Here is a 19,211-nt window from a genome sequence, read left to right on the forward strand (position 1 = left end):
AGCTTCGGGGGGGAGGAGGCCGAGTGGGGGCGCGGCGACAGTCCGGGCACCGGTTCCTCCCCCGCTTTCCTTCTCGGGGGCTGCTCACGCCCCGCCCCCCAGGCAGGCAGGCGCCGCACACGGCAGGGGCGTTGGGCTCATTCGCTCTCCGCGAGCGCCGGGGGCGGGGCTGACTCAGGCGGCAACGCGCCTTTCGGTCCTCAGGAGCTCTCCGTAACCGGGTGTTATGCAAATGAGGCCGTGCCTCATCTGCATATTGCCGCGGCTGCCGCCAGACCCGCACCGCTCCGAGCGCGTCACAACAGAGACGGGGGGCGCGAGGACGAGACAACGTCTCCTATTGGCCCAGGAGCCAGACATGCTGCAGAAGAGCTGGGTGGGGCTGGAAAGTCTCTCCCGCCGTTGGGCCACTAAGAGCCGTTGCCTCGCCCCCCTTGTCTCGGTGCCAGGCGGTCTGCGCCTCACGGGGCGCCCGGCCCCCATTGCGCGGGCCCTGCGGGGACACCGAGTCGGTCACGCGCGCGGCGCGAAGCGGGGTCACCGCACCGAGCCGGGCAGCTGACGCGAACCCCGGTGTCCGGCCGAGCCGCCGTAACCCGCCACGCCAGTAGGGGCTGCCCTCGCTGAGCCTCCCTCTCTATGGCTCTTTTCTGCGGCAGGGCCCTGCCGGCGGCTGCTCTCTACACACGTGTCCGCTCTATGGGGCTGGAGGGCTGCGCTGCGACAGGGGAGGCCCCGTGTGGGGCTGGCCATGGAGCTGCCTGTTCGCAAATGACCAGTGTATTGCGCGAGGCCTGGCTCCGTTAACACCCTGCATCTCGTTTCATTTGTTGACATTTGCACTTTCTGCAGCGGGGCCTTCCGTGCCAGTGAAATGTCATTCAAACCACCAAGGGCTGAAGCCTGCGCCGGGCTCCACACGGGGCGCCTCGTCTCTTTCAGCTACCGAAAGCAACAGCGGGGATCCCGGGCAATCGGGTTGCCCTCACTAAAGATGGCCGCCACTCCCATTATTTACAATACCCGTGAAGCCCGATTGCCCTGAGGTAAATGGAAGCCATTCCCCCGCCGCCCCAGCGACCGCTTGGTTGCCCCCAGTAAACATGGCGGCCGCCGCCAGGTCCCTTTGTTTCGAAAACAGGGTTTGAGGCCTGGCTGCTCGGAGCGGAGATGGCCGCTCCCTGCGCGGTGTGGTTTGGAGATCAGGCAAGAATCTCTCCCAGCGCCGCGGGCCGGGCTCGCTCGCCTCGGCGTGTGTCGGCCCGGCTGGCCCCGTCCGCGCCCGGGGCAGCTCCCCGCCCCCACTGCGTCCCAGCAGCCGCAGCTACAGCCCTGCCCGCACTGTGCCCGCTTCCCCACCACCCCCCGGTCTGCCCCCACCCACGCTGCACCTCCCAACACTTCCTTACCCCCCCCCCCGCCTCCTACACCCGCTTACCTCCCAGGTCTGCCCCCACCTGCACTGCACCCCCTGCCCCCTACATGCCCTCATCTCCGAGCGCTGCGCCCCCCGCCCCGATACCCCCTCACCCCCAGCTCCACCCCTGCCCGCACGGATGGAGCGCCCCACCTCCAATACCTCCTTCCCCCCAGCTCCAAACTGAGGGGGTACCCACCCCCTTTGCCCCTGGTCGGTGCTGACCGTGTGTTGCCTCTGGCAGGAGGAGAGAGCCGTTTGCCCCTACGACGCCAATCACCAGATGCCCAGAGCCTCTCTGGCTAAGCACATGGTGGCCTGTCGGCTGAGGAGGCTGGAGTACTCCAGAGAAGAGCAGGTAGCCACCTTCAGCTCTGGGCGGACTGGTTGGTTTTTTCTTAGGGCAGGAATCCCTTGGTCAGGTTTTGCTGAGAGGAAATAGTTTGGCAGTTTTAAGAGGTCTGGATTGGTTCAGATAAATCTATTGTTTATACTCTAGGCCCAGAGAAATCATATAAAGGAAGGCCCTGATGCTGCAGGTGGATCCGTGCAGGTGGCCCGTGCACCTGCATAAGTCCAGTGAGACTCTGCCTGGATGTGAAGGCCATGGTTTATCAGACTACAGAATTGGGGAGCCCTGGCGGTTCTGGGCAGAGATGCTTGAATCTTAGGGCTCGTGTACACTGGCAATTTACAACACTGCAACTTTCTCGCTCAGGGGTTTGAAAAAACACCCCCCTGAGCGCAGCAAGTTTCAGTGCTGTAAAGCGACAGTGTAAACAGGGCTGGTAGCTATGCCTTTCGTTGAGGTGGTTTTTTTAGAGCCCTGGGAGAGCTCTCTGCTGTGATCACACAAGCCACATTAAAGCGCTGCCACGGCAGCGCTTTAGCATTGCCAGTGTAGACTAGACCTTAGCTATAAACTTGGGAATGGTATAATTAATGTCTTTTGGTTTGTAGGCTGAAATGTATGACTCTGCATTTTACTACGAGAAAGCAAAGATACCCACCATTACTATGGGTAAGTATGAATTTGGTAATGGTTGTACAGTGGAATGCAGACACTTCAGGTGACAATGTTACCTCAGGTTTCAGAGTAGCAGCCGCGTTAGTCTGTATTCGCAAAAAGAAAAGGCCCGATGAACTGAGCTGTAGCTCATGAAAGCTTATGCTCAAATAAATTGGTTAGTCTCTAAGGTGCCACTAGTACTCCTTTTCTTTTTGCGAATGTTACCTCAGTTGCTCCAATGTGAGAGAAACTTTCTTATTCTCATCATCTAGATCTTTTAAAAATAAATTTGGCTTGTGGCACTTTACCTTCATTCTGCAAAGCTGAGCAGCACACCTTTTTTATTACTCTGTGCTAGTCAGAGGGTGTTTTTCCTCCTCATTTTCAAAGTTCGAAGAAGATATTATAATTTAATTCCTAGTTATTTATCAGCATATTTGTGGCAGATTGGGTTTTTTTTGTGGTTTTTTTTTTTCGTTTTCATATTTCTAACACAGCTTACAAGATCCCTTTGCTTTTTTATTTTCTTGTTTGTGCACCGGACTCACCTGTAATGTGAGTAGATCACATGTATACTGTATGTCATCTCCCACCTCAGCAGTTTGACCCAGCTCTAACAATAGCGTTTAGCTGCTGAAGTAGAGCTTCTGAGGAGAGACCTGTGTTTTCATTGCAGTTCTACATTAACTAGTGGAAACATTAGTGTGGGATGGTTCTTGATTGGGTAAGGGAAGATTATCTTTAATGTGTCTGCAGTGCATTGCTGTACTTGTTTCCAAATTAATCTTGCTCTGGAATTTAGAGGTCATTCCCACCAAGATTATAAGGCCCTTTTAAGGTAGATAAAAATGTGATCTTCAGTTACTTGTCCCCCTTTAAATGGCAGAGTTACAATTAACAGATATTTATATCAAGTGTTTGAAAAATCTGTTCAGCACAGTAATAATAATAAAGCAAGACACACAGAGTGAGGCTATGTTCGGAGGAGGTTAGAACCTGAAAAACACACACACAGTAGGCAGGACACAGTAGCAGGACCAGAAGAGTAACTTGATATCATTTACATGTAATTGTAGAATAAATATAAATCTTATTAACTGGTTGTGGTTTGGTTTTCTGGACTAAATAATGTGGAATGGATGTAAGAACAAACTTTTAAAAAGCCAGAATATATTTGGTTAAAATTTTTCCATTACAGTCAAAGAATTCCTGAGTGTCTGATGGCCTTTTGCTGAACATCATTAATTCAGGATGAGGACTATTATTCTCTCTGTACAATAACCACTGCCTACCTGTCCGTTAAACCTCGCCAGCTAAGAGCACAGATCTAGCACATACCTCAGGATGGACTAGTACACAGGTACAGGAACTTTGTAAAATTTTTTTCCTTTTTTTCAGACAAGGATCTACAGTTTCACATTATTAAACAAGCTAAAGCTTTAAGTGCTAAAGAAGGTGGAGGTTACAGTGAAGGTAAGTGGAATACACAGATTAAGCCAGGGGTTCTCCAGTTTTTCGGTAGTGTGGGCCATCTCTCCTCCCATTCATGATCACTCAAGCCACCTCTTTCTCAGTCTCCCTTGATCTCATTTGTGTGTTCACTGTCATACAATATTCATCTGCTCCCTTACTAATTCTGGTCCCCACAGCTGTGTTCTCCTTCCTCACTTGGGATCTGGGGAGGGTTCAAGTCCTGCATGTTCAACTCAAGAGCTATCTTCAGGACTGGAAATCTAGCCCTGAAAAGCTCATGATGTTCCTTTAATGCCAGTCCCACAATCCCACTACTTAAAATCTTTCCCCTTCTGACCTCCTCTGGCCCAGCTCTCTGAGCTGTCCCCTCTTCTGCCTTCCAGAACCCCTCAGGCTGAACCTGGCACTGCTCCCCACTCCAACTGCTGGGAATCCTTTTCCTGGACAAGAAACCTTCCCTTTTGCTTTTACTTCCTCCTCTGAATTCCCAAACTAACATTTGTTTTATTGGGCATGTGATATGTAGTTGTCTTTCGTTGCCCCACAATACATGAACCTTCAATTTCCATTTTTACAGTGGATTATTGCAAACTTTCCAAAGAGGAGTTAGAGTGATTTAGTCAGAGGGGCCTGCTCCCCTGTAGATAGGATGGACATTGTGTCCACCCATACATTTAAGTCACTACTTCCTGTTTTTCACTGATCAGCAGAGAACACACAAAACAGGCTGGAGCCCAGGAAAGGACAGACATAGATTTCTCAAGAGAATGAAAGATGAAATCAAGACAGACCCTTGACAAACTGTGCCTGCTTGTACAGATGGCAGTAGAGCTACAGTGTGCGCTGTGGGAGGGATTGTGGCACCTGTATAAAGTTGCATTAAGCTACTGACTCAGTTATTTTAAAATACAGATATGTGCACAAATTAGGGTTGCCAACCCTCCAGGATTGTCCTGGAGTCTCCAGAAATTAAAGATTAGTCTTTAAAGACTGTCACGTGATAAAACGTCCAGGAATACATCCAACCAAAATTGGCCGTCCTAGTGTACAAAGGGAAAAAGGTGTATGCTCATTCTCCCTTTCTGACTTGCTAACTCAGCAGCCGAATGCAGCAGCGCTGACTGGAAGACTTTTCTGCTCTGTTTTTCTTTCTCTAGTATAGAATGGAAACCCGTAGAATGGGCTCTTTGGAAAGGAGGCACCTGGAAATGTTCATAAGATTGATGGCATATTTGGAAGATGGGTTCCCCATGGTTTAACAAAACTGTAGTAATGTTAATTTCAAATCTTAATCTAACCCAGTGGTTCCCAAACTGGGGTTCGTGAAATGTTAAAGGGGGGTTGTGGGGAAAAAATTCCCTAATGGCAGACAGAGTTGTCTCTAGGGACCCTGGACAGCATGGGGCCAGCAGCCCGGAGCCCCTGGGCTTCCAAGAGCTAAGCAGATCAAAGCAAGCGTATCTATCACACTGAGGAGATTTAAACTTCAAGACTTCTTATAAGAAATGGAAAGGGAGATGGATATTTTCTGCTGTTCTTAAAATTAAATAGGCAGCTAGTATTGTTTTTAAAATTATTATGAAGAAAAGGTTTAAGCTTTGTTTGTTTTTGCCTGGACTGTTCAAGACCTGAATGATTGTGTAGGAGCAACGATTTGAGTTGGCTTCTTAAATACTTTCATGCTGTTTCACATCTGATACTCCTTGATGAAACATAGGAGCCTTGTCTTATAACAGGCTTATTCAAAGTGATACAAGCTATGAAAGTGAGATCTTGGAAGAGTGTTGCCGTTTTCATAATAATAAATAGTGTGTAATAAGCATGTCATAAAACATATTTTATGTTTCCAAGATCACTGCTTTTATCATTTATACTCGGGTAAAGGAGAAAGTCCCTGGAAATGCTCATTTTTAGGAGGGGGTTCACGAGCCTTGACGTTTTACTGAATGGGGTTCCCAGGTTGTTAAAGTTCAGGTTAGATCAGTGGATCCTAGATGCACTTGACAACTTTAAAAGAAAATAAATGAATACCAAAATGTGCACCATGTTCTGTATTGCAAAAATACATCTATGGGCCACTAGGTGTCATAGTTATATCTCACCATCCTATTTTAACATTGTGTTCTTGCACTTTTTAGAAGCAATCTGAAGAAAGAACCAAAGTTGTCCAAACTGTCCACATTCACCTAATAACTTGTTAATTTATTATCAGGTTTTACTTGGTAAACACTTACTCTTTTCTCTAAAACTCTCCACTAACGCAAAGTTGTAGTCCAGGTTTTTAATACACAGTCATCAAGAAATGTGAAGTTTTATGGTGCATAATTGTCAAATTAAGGTTGCTTTAGGAACCAGAAGATTTAATTTTCTGAATTTTAAAACCTTAGTCATAATATCTGTTAACACAAATTTTGCCTTCAGTTTCCTTGGCTTGTTTAAAAGAGGGTGATAGCTGAGCAGACCTTCAGGTAAACACAGCTACTTTTATTTGAATAGGTGGAACTCCTAGTAAGTTGTTATAATTGTAACAGAAAATAGGGCATATTTCACGGGTTCTTAATCTTTGTCACATCTGGATCAGCACATCTGAACACAGAGAGTTTTAGCTTTTCTCTTCTTACAGGGTAGTCTTTGCTGTGTGCTATGACCCCATCCTGAATGAAATGGACCTAGCTGATCTTTCTGCTCTTGAAATATTTTTCAATAAAAATGTCCTTGATTCTTCTTTCAAGAGCAGGGGTGAGACTGAAGGGGAATTAAGGAGATGAATGTTCTCCTTACTTAGGCTTTGTCTCCATTTACAGCATGTGTCGAGTACATACACTGCATGCCCACCTAGCACAGGTATAAATAGCTGTGTAGATGGTGAGGCACTGCTTGGTCAAGTAGAGTAAAGACACACCTGAACTTTAGGGTGTGTACTCTACTCACTCTCAATATGCCCGAGCAGTGTCTCTCACGTATACACTGCTATTTTAAGCAGTGTAGTGTTCCACTGCCAGAGTCTTTCTCCACTGCAAGGAAGGGCTGTAGCGGTGGGGAGGCAGCGGAGAACGACTCCAGCATTACCCCACTACGGGAGCCTTTTCCTGCTGCAAGGAAAGGCTCTGGCATCGCTGCTGGAGCCTTTTTCCATTGCTTCTCCCTGCCAGAGCCTTTCATTGCCACGTGTATCTAACCACCACAGTGTGAACGCAGCCTGTTTTTCAGTGCAGCATGTAGTTACACGTAACCTACATGCCCCTGACAGTGTAGACTAGACCTAAAAGATATACAACGTCCTTTCTGCAAGTGATAGCCTTTCATAAGTACCATATTCTGTTGTTTCAAGAAATTCACTTTGAAATGCTACAGTATGTTGGAGAGAGTGTGACTGGAGGTTTGACCATTCTGTTTGAAAGAAATAAAATCTTTGCCATAAAACAGGGAGCGTGACTACAGTTTTAACAAATTGTGGAAGCAGGGTTTTTTTTTAGCTAGCAGGTAATGAATACATCTTGATAACTGTATAGCTAGGGAGTAAGTGTAGACTAATAACTGGGAGGAGATTGGCAACTCTGTTTTGCCAATTGTAAATGCTTTTGTTGCACATTACTTCTCTTCAGGGTTTTTAAACCGACTAGCAAGGTGAGCGTGTAGAAGGCACCCTATTCTGAATTGTCTTTGAAAGCATTCAGAACAGACAGTTGAGCATTATCTGTTTGGTCAAACAGAGGCTTTGATTCTAGTTATTGCCAATAGAATGTTGGCTGTTAACTAGTTTGCAGTTGAAATTTGGAAACAAATTTTAAAATAAATATGTACTATTGGACCAGTACAAAAACATTCTTTTGCAGGCTAATGGGCTGTCACTAATAACATAATATAGGAAATCGTATTGTGGACTAGATGTTTTTTGTCGGCATTCTCTCCCTTTGCCCTCAAATAGCCCTCATAGTCCCTGCAGGAGACACCAAAACTCTTGGCTCCCCAGGTGTGTATTTGAGGAAGGCTAATGAAATAGAAGTGTAGAGGCCATTTGGTGACAGTCTGTTACAGAGTCATCATTTCATGAAGCAGACGTCAGTGGTTTCCTAAAATTAAGCCAACTAAAGTACTTTTTAAGCTATCAGAATCCAGTAAAGCTAAAGAAATCTGTCTTGCACAAGTGAAAAATATGTAAATAGTGTCCAAGTTCCTAGTGCCAGTACACTTGCTCCTCCCCACAAGTTTCTTTGTGTATCAATATTCCCATTTTATAGAAGTAATAATGTCAGTTTGTTTACAAGCTTTAGGTGCCTATTCTTCACTGCCTGTTGAAGTTCCCCAAAACCACAAACGCTTCATCTGTGACCTGACTCAAGCTGATCGTCTTGCAATCTATGATTATGTCCTGGAAGAGACGAAGAAACAGAGGTCCAGATCCCAAGCCACCGAAAATGACAGTGATCTCTTTGTAGATTTGGCAGCTAAAGTCGCCCAAGGTTTGAGAAATATTCCAGTTCGTGAGTTTTACAATTAAAATGGCAGTGTTTGTCATCTTCAAATGTTGTCACATTTCTACAGTTAGAGGGATTTGGTTGAACATTTATTCAGGTTTGAATTAATAAAATGTAAACAAAATTGTGGATTCTAGGAAAAGGACAAAAATTATGCAAACTAGCCCGGAAAAGAGCTGGCAAATACTCTTTTTGTATTATAGTTCTTTTTTTAAAAAAAAAAGTAGAATTCAGGACACAGGTAAGATACCTTCAGGTCCTGTAATGTGGTGGTCTATGTGTAGTTGCCTATTGTATCTTTCTCCTTTCCATCTTCAATTATGCCACCTTCCTGTCCAAACAGTTCTTCTGCTCTTCGCTCATTGTATCTATTGCCTGCATCTCAGCAGGAGGAGGGATCCTTCATTTCTGCTGCAACAGGCCTGCACTTCTTTGGCTCACAAGTGAATGTGAAATTTTGCAAGATTTCTGCTGTGAAAGCTGATAAGAGAGTAAAGCAGCATGGAATACTAACAATAGAAATGTGATAAGTGACACATGATAGTCTTTTGGCACAAAGAAAATTCTGGCTAAATATATAAACTAGTGAGACAGATCAGGACTCCTCCAATTACTATATTCTGTAAAACGTACAATATGCATGCAAGGAAAAAATGCCTTCTTTCTGGAGCCCGATCCTGCAAAAGGATCTGCATGACCATAGACATTTACATTTGCTGGATTGATCCCTCTGTTTGCCAGACTTCAGCAGTTCAATAATACGGGTTTTGAAAATGTGATTTGTAAAATAGTATTTAGGAGTGTTCTTTTTTTAAATCACTTATTTCAAGTCACTAAATAAGTGGTCTTATTGCAGTGTCTCAGAGTTCATGTAATAATCTTGTATGGTTGCTTGAATGCCTTTTATTTTGGTTGTTGATTTTGGTCTTCATTGGGTAAGCAGATATCTTCCAGTTTTCTCTCCAACTTCCCTAGACACTGTTAGATGCTATAAATAAATACCAGAGAAACATCTATTAAAAGAACTTGGCACAAACTTGCCTTTAGTCCTGTAAGCAGCATCATTCTAAGACAGCCCAATTAGGTGTTCTCAAGTACCGATGTATTGCCTCAGAAATTTTGTTTTTAGTTTGCTTAACCACTTGTTTCACCTTCAATTTGTATTAGATGATGGTCAAAAAGGTCCAAAGTCTCATCTTGAAATCCTGGCAGAAATGCGGGACTATAAAAGACGGCGGCAGTCGTACAGAGCTAAGAATGTGCATATAACAAAGAAATCTTACACTGAGGTGAGCATCAAATGCTTTTGTAGAGAGTGCAAGCCCTTGCAGGCATTAGAATGCTTAATCTTTTCATGGTGTACACTCTCTAATGTGCTCTATTCAGATTAGTAAAAACAGTTTTAACTACAATACCTAGGCAAAAAAATCTTAAAGAAACTTTTTGACCAAGTCTGAAGATGTGGGTTAGTAAATGTGTTAGCAATTTTATAAAACTCAAAAAGAAATGTTAATGGTTTAAAGTATATTTTCTCCTCTGGTTGATTGTCTGTGTTTCCTGATATCATTTTGTGGCTCTCCTTTAGTTTGAGCTATGTCAATTTGAAAGTTGCATAAACTACTTAGAGGGGAACTGCAGGGTTAAAAACCATATGTATTTAAAATGCATTTTTCCTTACCCCAATTACGATACCGACAGCTGAAACTGTTAAAAATGAAATAACTTTAAAAATCTTGTGCTCATCATGGTGTTTATTCTTTTTTCTTCATTTGAATAGACTAGTCAATTTCAGTATCAGTTTCTTGTGCCTTAGCTATTTGGGGTTGCAAAGACTTCAGAGAAATGTTTTCAGATGCAAACAGAGAACTTTTTTCGCTGCAAGTTACTGAATATATTTATCACAGCTGCTTTTAATACTGAGTTTTGTACATGCAAATTCCAACAACCTACATGTTGATAGTGTCCCTTTAAGGTGCTTTTTAGTAAAGTTACTTTGGAGTTTTTATTTCAGCAAACAAATGTTTTTTTCCATACAAATATCTAGTGCATTTAACATCATCTCAGACCTAATCTTTTTCCTGGTACTGTATTATCTAGTCTATTTTAGCTTCAAGTTTCCTTTTACCAATCTCTTCCCAGGTAATCCGAGATGTGATTGGTGTGCACATGGAAGAACTCAGCAGCCACTGGCAGGAGGAAGGTAAACCAGACAATGCAGAGATGTGTGAAGGAGGAAAATCTTCCATTTCAGCAAAATCTTCAGGAAGGTATTAACAAGAACCTCACAGCACTCACCAGAATGCTTTCTTTGTGCAGGGACACTGGCAACCGTTGATCCATAGTGACCTATTATTGTATTCTAGTAAAAAGAAAAGGAGTACTTGTGGCACCTTAGAGACTAACCAATTTATCTGAGCATGAGCTTTCATGAGCTACAGCTCACTTCATCGAATGAATTTTCTAGTAGTATGCAGAAGCCCAAGTTGAGAAATAGACCCATTTTACTGGACAGTACAAATCCATACTAAGATAGTCCTTGCCCTGAGGAGTGTATGGCTTACTTAGACAAGACAAAGGACAGGAGAAAAGAAGTGGTGTTCCCATTTTGCAGATGGGGAAACAAAGCGACTTTTTTCTAATACCACACAGGCAGTTTGTGGCAGAGCCAGGACATGAACATAAGCTCTCCTGAGTCCTAGTACAGCACTGCAACCACAGGTCTCAGCCAGTCACAAAGCAGCTGGGGAGAGAAAAACCTGTGAAAATGTGACTTTTAAAACACAAGAATTGGCGGGGAGATGCGGGACTGGAATAGTACCTTAAACTAGTTTGAATTCCTTTTTAAAAAAATTGATTAGATGTCAAGTGGACAATGTCCCTTTAAGGTTCTCGTAGTTACATGAACTTAGCTGTGTTGCACTACTAGTATACTTAACAGTAATCCTTCACTTGGGTACTGAAAAAAAGCAAACAGGTTAGACTTTATTACCTGTGTGCCATGGAAGTGTGTCCGTGTCATTGTGTGGTGCTTGCCATTTTTATTTCCTAACTTGCGTGGTTGAAATAGTAAACAAATCAGATCTATTTCAGCCTTTGCACCTAAAGTACTGGGGGAAGAAATTGCAGCCTAACGAGAGAAGCCAAAATCAGTGGCTGAAAGTGTCTTGTTTCCAAGCTCTTATTATCACAAACAAGAGAAGAAGAAAATGACCCTACCAAACAGAATACTGTTCCTTTTCATTGCCTACCAGAGGCAGACAGATGGAGATGAAGAAAAGTATTCTAATAACTACAGTGTTTATGAAACTAGTTATTAAACAAAACCAATGACTCTTTTCTTCAGAAACGAAGAGAGACGGTCAGCATCAGTGGACTCTCGACAGTCTTGTGGAAGCTCTAAGGATGTTGATCGATCTAGACACAGGAGAGATCCCAGCAGAAGTCCAGACAAACAAAAAAGAAGTCGAGAAAGAGGCAAAGACAGGGATTCCAGAAGAAAAAGAGAGAGGCAAGTGTTACTCTAAGCAATTTGTTTGCCTATACCAGTCAGTGATGATAGTCACCAGTGAAATGTAATGGTGCATCAGAGTTTAGTGCAGGAACGTAATACTCAATCCAAGTGGAAATGCTGGAGAATTCAGGGAGGCAGAATGTAATAACCCAGATCAGCCAAGCTAAGCTCCTGTCCATGCAGAATTTGCTGTGGGATTTTTAAAAAACTACAAGTCATCCAGATTTCAGGGTTTAATCAGGGGTCCAAAAGGTGGCTCCTCCAGCAGTGACTTCCCCCTCACAATACAGGAGCATTGGCTCAGATCTGACCCAAAGAGTCACCTAGGGCTCTCTACTTGTGTGTTATGGGCTGTATATTATGAATTAACCACACCTTGTATTACTGATAGCTACTTAGTTGTTGTACATGTAGTGAATTTTAATACATACTTCCGAGGAGTTTGCATGGGGATCTGCCAGTTAGATTGGTTGCCAGCTCTACCATTTGCTACACTTATAGGTGTCTGATCCTTTTTTTCTAAACGGGAAGCTTTCCTAAGCTTCAGAACAGAATTGCCCGTAATGAATGACACTAACACCACTGGAGTCCCGTAGAATTCACTTGGATCTGGCACTGGTGCAAGTGCTAGAGCCAGCAGATCCCAGCTGAGGATCTGGGTCCAAGTGTGGTTTTAGGAACTTCCCTGTCAGGCTCCCGGGCTCTCTTTGTGACCCTCTGTTGGTTTATAACAGAAATGGGAGAAATTATATAGCACAATCCTAGCAAGTGTGTATCAGCTCACAAAAACACAAATGCTTTGATCATATACTTTGGTGCATAAACTGGAGTAGCTGCTTGTCTCATAAAATGGGCTTTACGCAGTTGTTTTTACAAGATACATTGTGCTCTGTCAGAGTGCAGGATTGTGCAATGAGACTTGAATAAAGCGCACTGGAAATGAACCCTCAAAGGGAGGACAGTGACAAGATTTGGAAGGAAGTGCTTAGATTTAAAGATCTTTTCGGTCTTGAAACACTTCAGGCTTCTCTAGTGTTCAGACTCTCATCAGTGAAAGTTCAGTCAGCCAAGCAGTTTTGGCGTAATCTGTTAAGTGCTGAGATCCTAACAAGACATTGACTATAATGGCTTGTTTCTATTTCAGGGCTGAAGACAAGTATCACAACCACAAAAGAAGAAAATAGAAAAAGGACTGTAAAGAAGATGTTTGTCAGCTGTGAGTTAAGGAAATAGACTTAACCTGGATCATTCAGAGCTGTGAATATTAGCAGCATGCTGATGGTGATAGCATTATGAATCGAACATTGTACCCACAGCTGGGAGGCTACCAAAGCCATCTTTCCCTCATCCTGATAGCCTTAGCATGATCTCATGTCTCAGAAGGTTTTTATCTCTGCATTAGAAGGTGACGTGTAATTTGTTGTATTGCCTTTGACTGATTGATAAATATAATTTATTACATTGTCGTTTTTCATTCAGCCTAACTTGGTCTTGGTGATTGAAGCAAAAGAGGAAGCGATGAGGATTCAAATTTGTGCTGGTTTGCAGTGACTTTGGGAGGATACTCTATAGTCTTATGGATCAGTCACCCCATTGGAAACCTGGATAAAGTGTAGTGTGAAGGCGAGCATGTAACAAGGTGGTTAGTGCACTAGCCTCTGAAGACCTGGGCCCTAAGTCACAAGAGAGTGTGTTGACTGCTCTCATCCTAGTCTCCATTCTTGCATACTGCAAAGCCGTCATGTTCAGTGAAGTAGCAGGCTGGCTGTGAGGTGCATTAACAGTGTTGTTCAGAGGAGGCTAGGTCGGGGCCGACCTATGCTCTGCCTGGCTCAAGTCACTGCTCTTTCACTGTAACTTATGAACATTTCATGCAAAGCAATGTTAAACAGGAGGGAGACCTCACTGAAAAGCAGGTAAGCTGAGCTTCCCTGGGGAAATTTAAAAATAAAACCTAAATAGCTGAGCCATCCATAGTCTGTGGCTCGGGTTCTGACTGTAAAATGGGGATGATGATGTTTGGCCCCCTTTGTAAAGCATTTTGAGGCATTCATGTCAAGAGCATTGTATAAGAACCAAGTCTGCTTTTCTTCTCTGCCTCTGCTAAAAATCTAACAAGGCTGCCTACTATGAGGGTGGTTGGGCTGATATGGACACTTGGCATTGGACTGAGACCATCCAGTAATTCAGGTGGTGAACAGCAGTTGGCACATGGGGATGATTTTCACTCTCAACCGCTATGGGCTGCAATTGAACTGATGATGCTGCGGTTAAAGGTTTTGTCCCATCAGCAATCATGAGAGCCCTTCCACCCAGAAACAAATAAATCAGTTCCCATAGTGCACTGGGATCAATAGTAGCTGACATACTACTGTACTAGCAACGTATTGTGCTGTTGGCCACGGGCCTTGGTGCATGCGTGATTTTAGGACTCCTGTTTCCTAATGAGTGGAAATCATGTTTTGCTCCAGTGTGTATAATCTGTCTGTTGAGAGAGCCATGAAACATGCAGGCACAGCAGCTCAGGTTAAGGATTGGGTCTTGGCCTGGTTTTCATTGCACCAAACAAGACCCCTTCATGTTGCTTTGTATCAGTTCTTTAGTGTGAGCTAATTCCCCATCAGTTTCTTGAGTTTATAATGTGGCTGTTTATGTGTAAATGCTGCAATTGCTTATCTGTAATCCTTCCCATAGTGTCTTCCCATACTTCCCGGTGGTCAGAGCCAGAGGACAGGTCTTTGCCTCCCCACTCCAAATGTGCTGCCAAAGGTTTGGAAAATCTGTGTCTGACTCATCTGTCAATGGAACAAACTCCCCAGTGAGTGCTGCTCAGTGTGGGCTTTAATCACATTGCAATCTGGGATTGCTTTTCCTCATGTCTTTTCAATGTCTTTCCCGGCAGTCATTAGATGACCAGGTTGAGGCCTGTGGGAAAACTGGCTTGGGACGTTGGCACACCAGTGAAAGTGAGTTTGAAAAAACATTGGTTAAAACGCAGCCCATTTCATGTTGCGGCTGTCCAGGAGGGTGCTGTGGACAGCCCTAAATTCCTCACGCTCTGCTCCCCTTCCCAGGACCACAGGCAGGCCTTGGGGATTTGGAGCAGGCTTGAATTTCAGTTGATTCACTCGGGAATGCTGGGGCAGAGAGGATCATGGGATTGACCAGCTCCCAGGTGTAGGAACTTTCTGGGAACTTGCCTGTAAAAATGTATGTATTGTAACTCCTGAGAGACACAGTGTTGTTGTGAGTGTGCAGCTGCCACTCCCTACCCAGGACAACCAGAGCTGTATGTCTAGACCCCACTTTGCAGCCCCATCTCACCCTCCCAGCACAGTCCCTTGGTGCCTGCAGAGCTGCAGCCCTGGTCAATGGGGATTTTTGTGTGTGGAGGTTTCCCAGAGAACCTGACCCAACAGCTAAATTGTCAGTGACTGAGTAGCCTCCTGATTCCCTTTCCCTGACTGGCTTGTCCCCGCTTGTGTCCTACGCCTGCTCAGAGAACAGCCTTCAAATCCCGCCCAAGGGTTTGCTGCCTAGATGCTGGGAGCGGGCACTGGGGAGACATCCCTTCAGTCTCAATGAGCACCAGAGCCTTTTACAGCTTGGTTCCCAGATAATCAGTAGGAAGCTAAGGGATATTTGAACACCCTAATAAAAGTTGGCTGAAATTGCCACTCAGTAACTGATGGGTGCAGTGTAACCCAGCGGAGACCTTCACGAGGGACATTCAACTCAGAATTACTGACTTTGGTAAATGCTAATTCCTGCTTAATGAACAGCTGTTTCATGTAACAATTTTATTTTAAAATTGTACACAAACAGCAGAATATACAGCAGACAGTAAACACAGGCACTGTGTGCAAAATCAGGGAGGTTATATGATGACACTGTTTTCAGATTTGTCCTATTATTTGAAATAAATACAAATTCCATTTTCTAAGAAAAAACTGCAGAGACTTTTTATAAAACATGCTGTTAGTATTTTACAAGATAGTAATTCAGAGTGCACAAGGGTTAACACTCTGAAGTTAATCACAGGGTAAATATTATTAAAAACTTTTCTTCTTGCAGCATACACTAGCAAAATAATCCAGCTAATAGAAATCTGCCTCGAGAAGAGTAATCTGCAGGTCTCATTGCTAAAGTCAAATATATGGTCTGGTTAGTTCAGGTGAGCAAACTGTTCTGCCCCACAACTGCTCAGGAGAATCCTTGTAGAGCAATCAGTGTGGGGTTTTATGAATATTTGCAAACTGATACATTTGTATAGTGTTGCAAGAAGCTGCGCTGCACTGCCCCGCCCCGGGCAGCTCTGTGGTTGGAGCAACATTAATTCCCACATGGATTTCTGAGAGGACATGCTGAGGACCTGAGGGGAGGTTAATCCCCTGATCCTGCTTAGGTTCTGCTATTCCAGTGCTGCAGAGTTGGGAGGGAGGGCTTGAGGGTTGTGGGGGAGTGTGATGGGGTATCCACCCCCCACAGGACTGGAAGGGGTTAAGGTGGCTAGGTAAGCCTATGAACTCCACAGGCTGCTGCTGGGAAAGGTCAGCCACTCCCTGGGAAGTGTTAAAATCACCTGCTACCGCTTTGTCTGGCATTTCCCAACTGTTGAGTGCTTGACTTGGCAACCTGAATGTTTTTAATGTTGCTTCTCTGCGTGCGTGTGTATTATCAAAACGCAGAACTTAGAACTTCAGAAAGATTCTGGATTGTTGGTTGTGCTGTCTGCTTAGTGTTCAACCCTACTAGCTTGGAGAGCCGAGTCTTCCCTTCCCCCTTCAAACTGCAGTAGTCCAATCAACACTGAAGAAACTAACCTTATGAACTGATAGCAACAAGTATTTTTTATTTTTAAAAAAGACACTTCCAGAATACGACAGATGTGTGGTCACATTGCTTAATGCACTACTGTAAGGTGCTCAGATACTATGGTGATTAACATGTTATAAAAACCTACATAGAATAAAAGCCATCAAGGAAGAAAGCCAAAGTTTCTCCAGAGTCATACATGAGCTTATGAAGGTTGATACCGTGTGTAACAGGGTCATTCATCTTCCACGCATCCCTTTGTGACCTGAGATCATTCTGTGGACATCCTGCCTCAGTTTCTCTTCTTTCTAGCCCCTTGTTCTTTTTAGCAGCTGTAGTTCTTCCTACGTGGCTGGAGTTTTGTTCCCCTGGTGTATCAAACGCATCTGTAGGAGCCTCTAACCCTCTGCTACTACTTCCTCAGGTGTCTTCCTTTAAGCCCAATTGGGCAGCAGGTTCAGTCACAGTGGCACTGGGCAGAGTTTCCTTTTAAAGGGGTCAGTCACACCATGCTTGTCGTCATTAGAGCTTAGTCCTGCATATAGCTAAATATAGTGTAGTGGCCAGATACAGGGCATGTTGCACCTTGAAGTAAATGAAACAAATGTGCAGCCTTTTCAATACCAGTAATAGTCTCTCATGCTCAATAAGAAGATCCCTTCACCCCCATTGAAGAACAAGACCTGATTTAATGATCTAATGGCAGCTACTCAAAAGGTGTTTCAGCCAGATGCCGATGCCTGAGTTGAAATGCCTCTGGCGTTCACTCAGGAGCACAAAGAGAGAGAAAAAGAATATTTGTAAATGTTTCAGAACAGTTCCCAGCTGGGAGCATCGTAGCAATAAGGAACAGATAGTGCCCTCTGGCCTTCAATTACCCTGCCCGTCCTGTTTTATATAAAACTTATCTTTTAGTTCCTTTTCAAGGGGGTTTCTAGGCTTTTGGTTGTAGTTCCAGGGGTTCTGGGTTCTTCCTTTTTTGTTATTTTTTGATCTTTAGAGAGAAATTTCTCTCCTGTTTTTGTTGTTGTGTAACTTTAGCGCCCTCGTGGCCAAGATGGAGTCTGCTCTGCAGGCAGCTCTGGCCAAGAGAAGGCACACGCAGGGAAAGTCCCTTCCACGCATAGGCGCGGGAACTAGGAGTGCAGAGGGTGCTGCAGCGCTCCCGGCTGTCAGCCCTGCACGCCCAGGGCTCCCAGCCTCAGCTCGGGCTGGGGAGTGGACAGGGGTAAGCGGGATGGCTTTCAGCACTGTTAAAAATGTTCCAGCACCACAGCTTCCATCCCAGGGGCACCTGTTCCAAACTCCTCCAGCGTGAAGACACACATGCTGAAAGAGTACAATGAATACAGGAAAGGGAAATATTTATTTACCAGGAGACTGAAAGGAGAAAAACAACAGGGGAAAGCTGGGGGAAGCAGTAAAACAGGGTTACATTCAACACGGCCCACAGGCCCAGTGGTAGCACAGTCTGAAAGGGCTGACACCGAGCAATGTGTCTTCACACAGAGTTCAGGAGTCCTGGGCAAAGTTCCAGTCCAGGGGTGAGTCTTGGGTGCTCCTGGTCGTCTTTGGCACCAGTAAAGTTTCCCCAACAAACCCCTCCAGTGCCCCCTTTTGCCACTCCCTGCAAAGCCACACAGAGCCATGTGGGACAACCTCCCCACTTAACTAGTTAACATCCAATTTGTCTCTCTGTGCTCCCATACCCCCCAAACAGGACTTCCTCTTCCTGGAACAATCAGCACCCCACCTTCAGGAAAAAGATTTAAAGGGGCCGTGCTTTCTAAACCCCAAAGGGGTTATGGGTGTTTGGGCAGGTCAGGGAGAGAAGTCGCCCTTCCTGACACTGGCTCCAGCCTTTAAACTACTAACACTAAGGGCTTGGCTACACTTGCAGACGTAGAGCGCTGGGAATTAAACCAGTCTTTGGAGACGGCAACAGGGAAAGCGCTGCCGTGTGTTTACACTGTCAGCTGCAAGCACAGTGGCATAGCTACATTAGCAGCTCTTGCAGTGCCACACAGAGCAGTGCATTGTGGTAGCTATCCCAGTGAGCAAGTGGCTGCAGCATGCTTTTCAAATGGGGGGGATGGAGTGTGACAGGGAGTGGGTTGTGTGTATGTGGGGGCAGAGAGTGTGTCAGCATGCTGTCTTGTAAGTTCAGACAGCGGAAGGGGGAAACCCAAACATCAGCCCCCTCTTCTCTCCCCCCGCCGCCCCTCTCTCACATGCTTGCCTCGGCAGCAGCAGCATTCCACATTAATGGATTGCTTTGTGTCCCGGAGCAGATGAGCATGCTGGCTGTGAGAAACAGAGCTTTGAAAGGGGATATCTGCATGCCTGCAGCCGAGTTCAAAACAATGACCAGAGTGGCCACTTGACTTCAGGGGATTATGGGACGTTTTCGGAGGTCAGTCACAGCACAGTAATGTAACACGTCATCCACTCTGACACCTGGGCGTTTCAGCCAGGGCGCAGCAAGCTCTATGCTTCACTTGGAGGTGG

General features: G+C 44.9%; 1 protein-coding gene across 2 annotated transcripts; it reads left to right on the top strand.

Moving 5' to 3' along the window:
• Window positions 1-1,049: 1,049 nt before the first annotated feature.
• SNRNP48 (small nuclear ribonucleoprotein U11/U12 subunit 48) lies at window positions 1,050-13,362 on the top strand. Of its 2 annotated transcripts, none has more exons than XM_084618762.1 (9): window positions 1,050-1,206; window positions 1,662-1,775; window positions 2,378-2,438; window positions 3,825-3,899; window positions 8,156-8,362; window positions 9,545-9,666; window positions 10,517-10,644; window positions 11,721-11,885; window positions 13,033-13,362. In XM_084618762.1, the coding sequence occupies exons 1-9, from the start codon at window positions 1,171-1,173 to the stop codon at window positions 13,070-13,072; spliced, it is 948 nt and encodes a 315-aa protein (XP_084474888.1). In that variant the 5' UTR covers window positions 1,050-1,170; the 3' UTR covers window positions 13,073-13,362. The 2 variants fall into 2 exon arrangements, with proteins under 2 accessions (XP_084474888.1, XP_084474889.1); XM_084618763.1 differs by having other exon boundaries at window positions 8,168-8,362.
• Window positions 13,363-19,211: the final 5,849 nt, after the last annotated feature.

Source organism: Lepidochelys olivacea (assembly GCF_965140295.1).
Source record: "Lepidochelys olivacea isolate rLepOli2 genome assembly, chromosome: 2".
In the NCBI taxonomy this organism is placed as follows: Eukaryota; Metazoa; Chordata; order Testudines; family Cheloniidae; genus Lepidochelys; species Lepidochelys olivacea.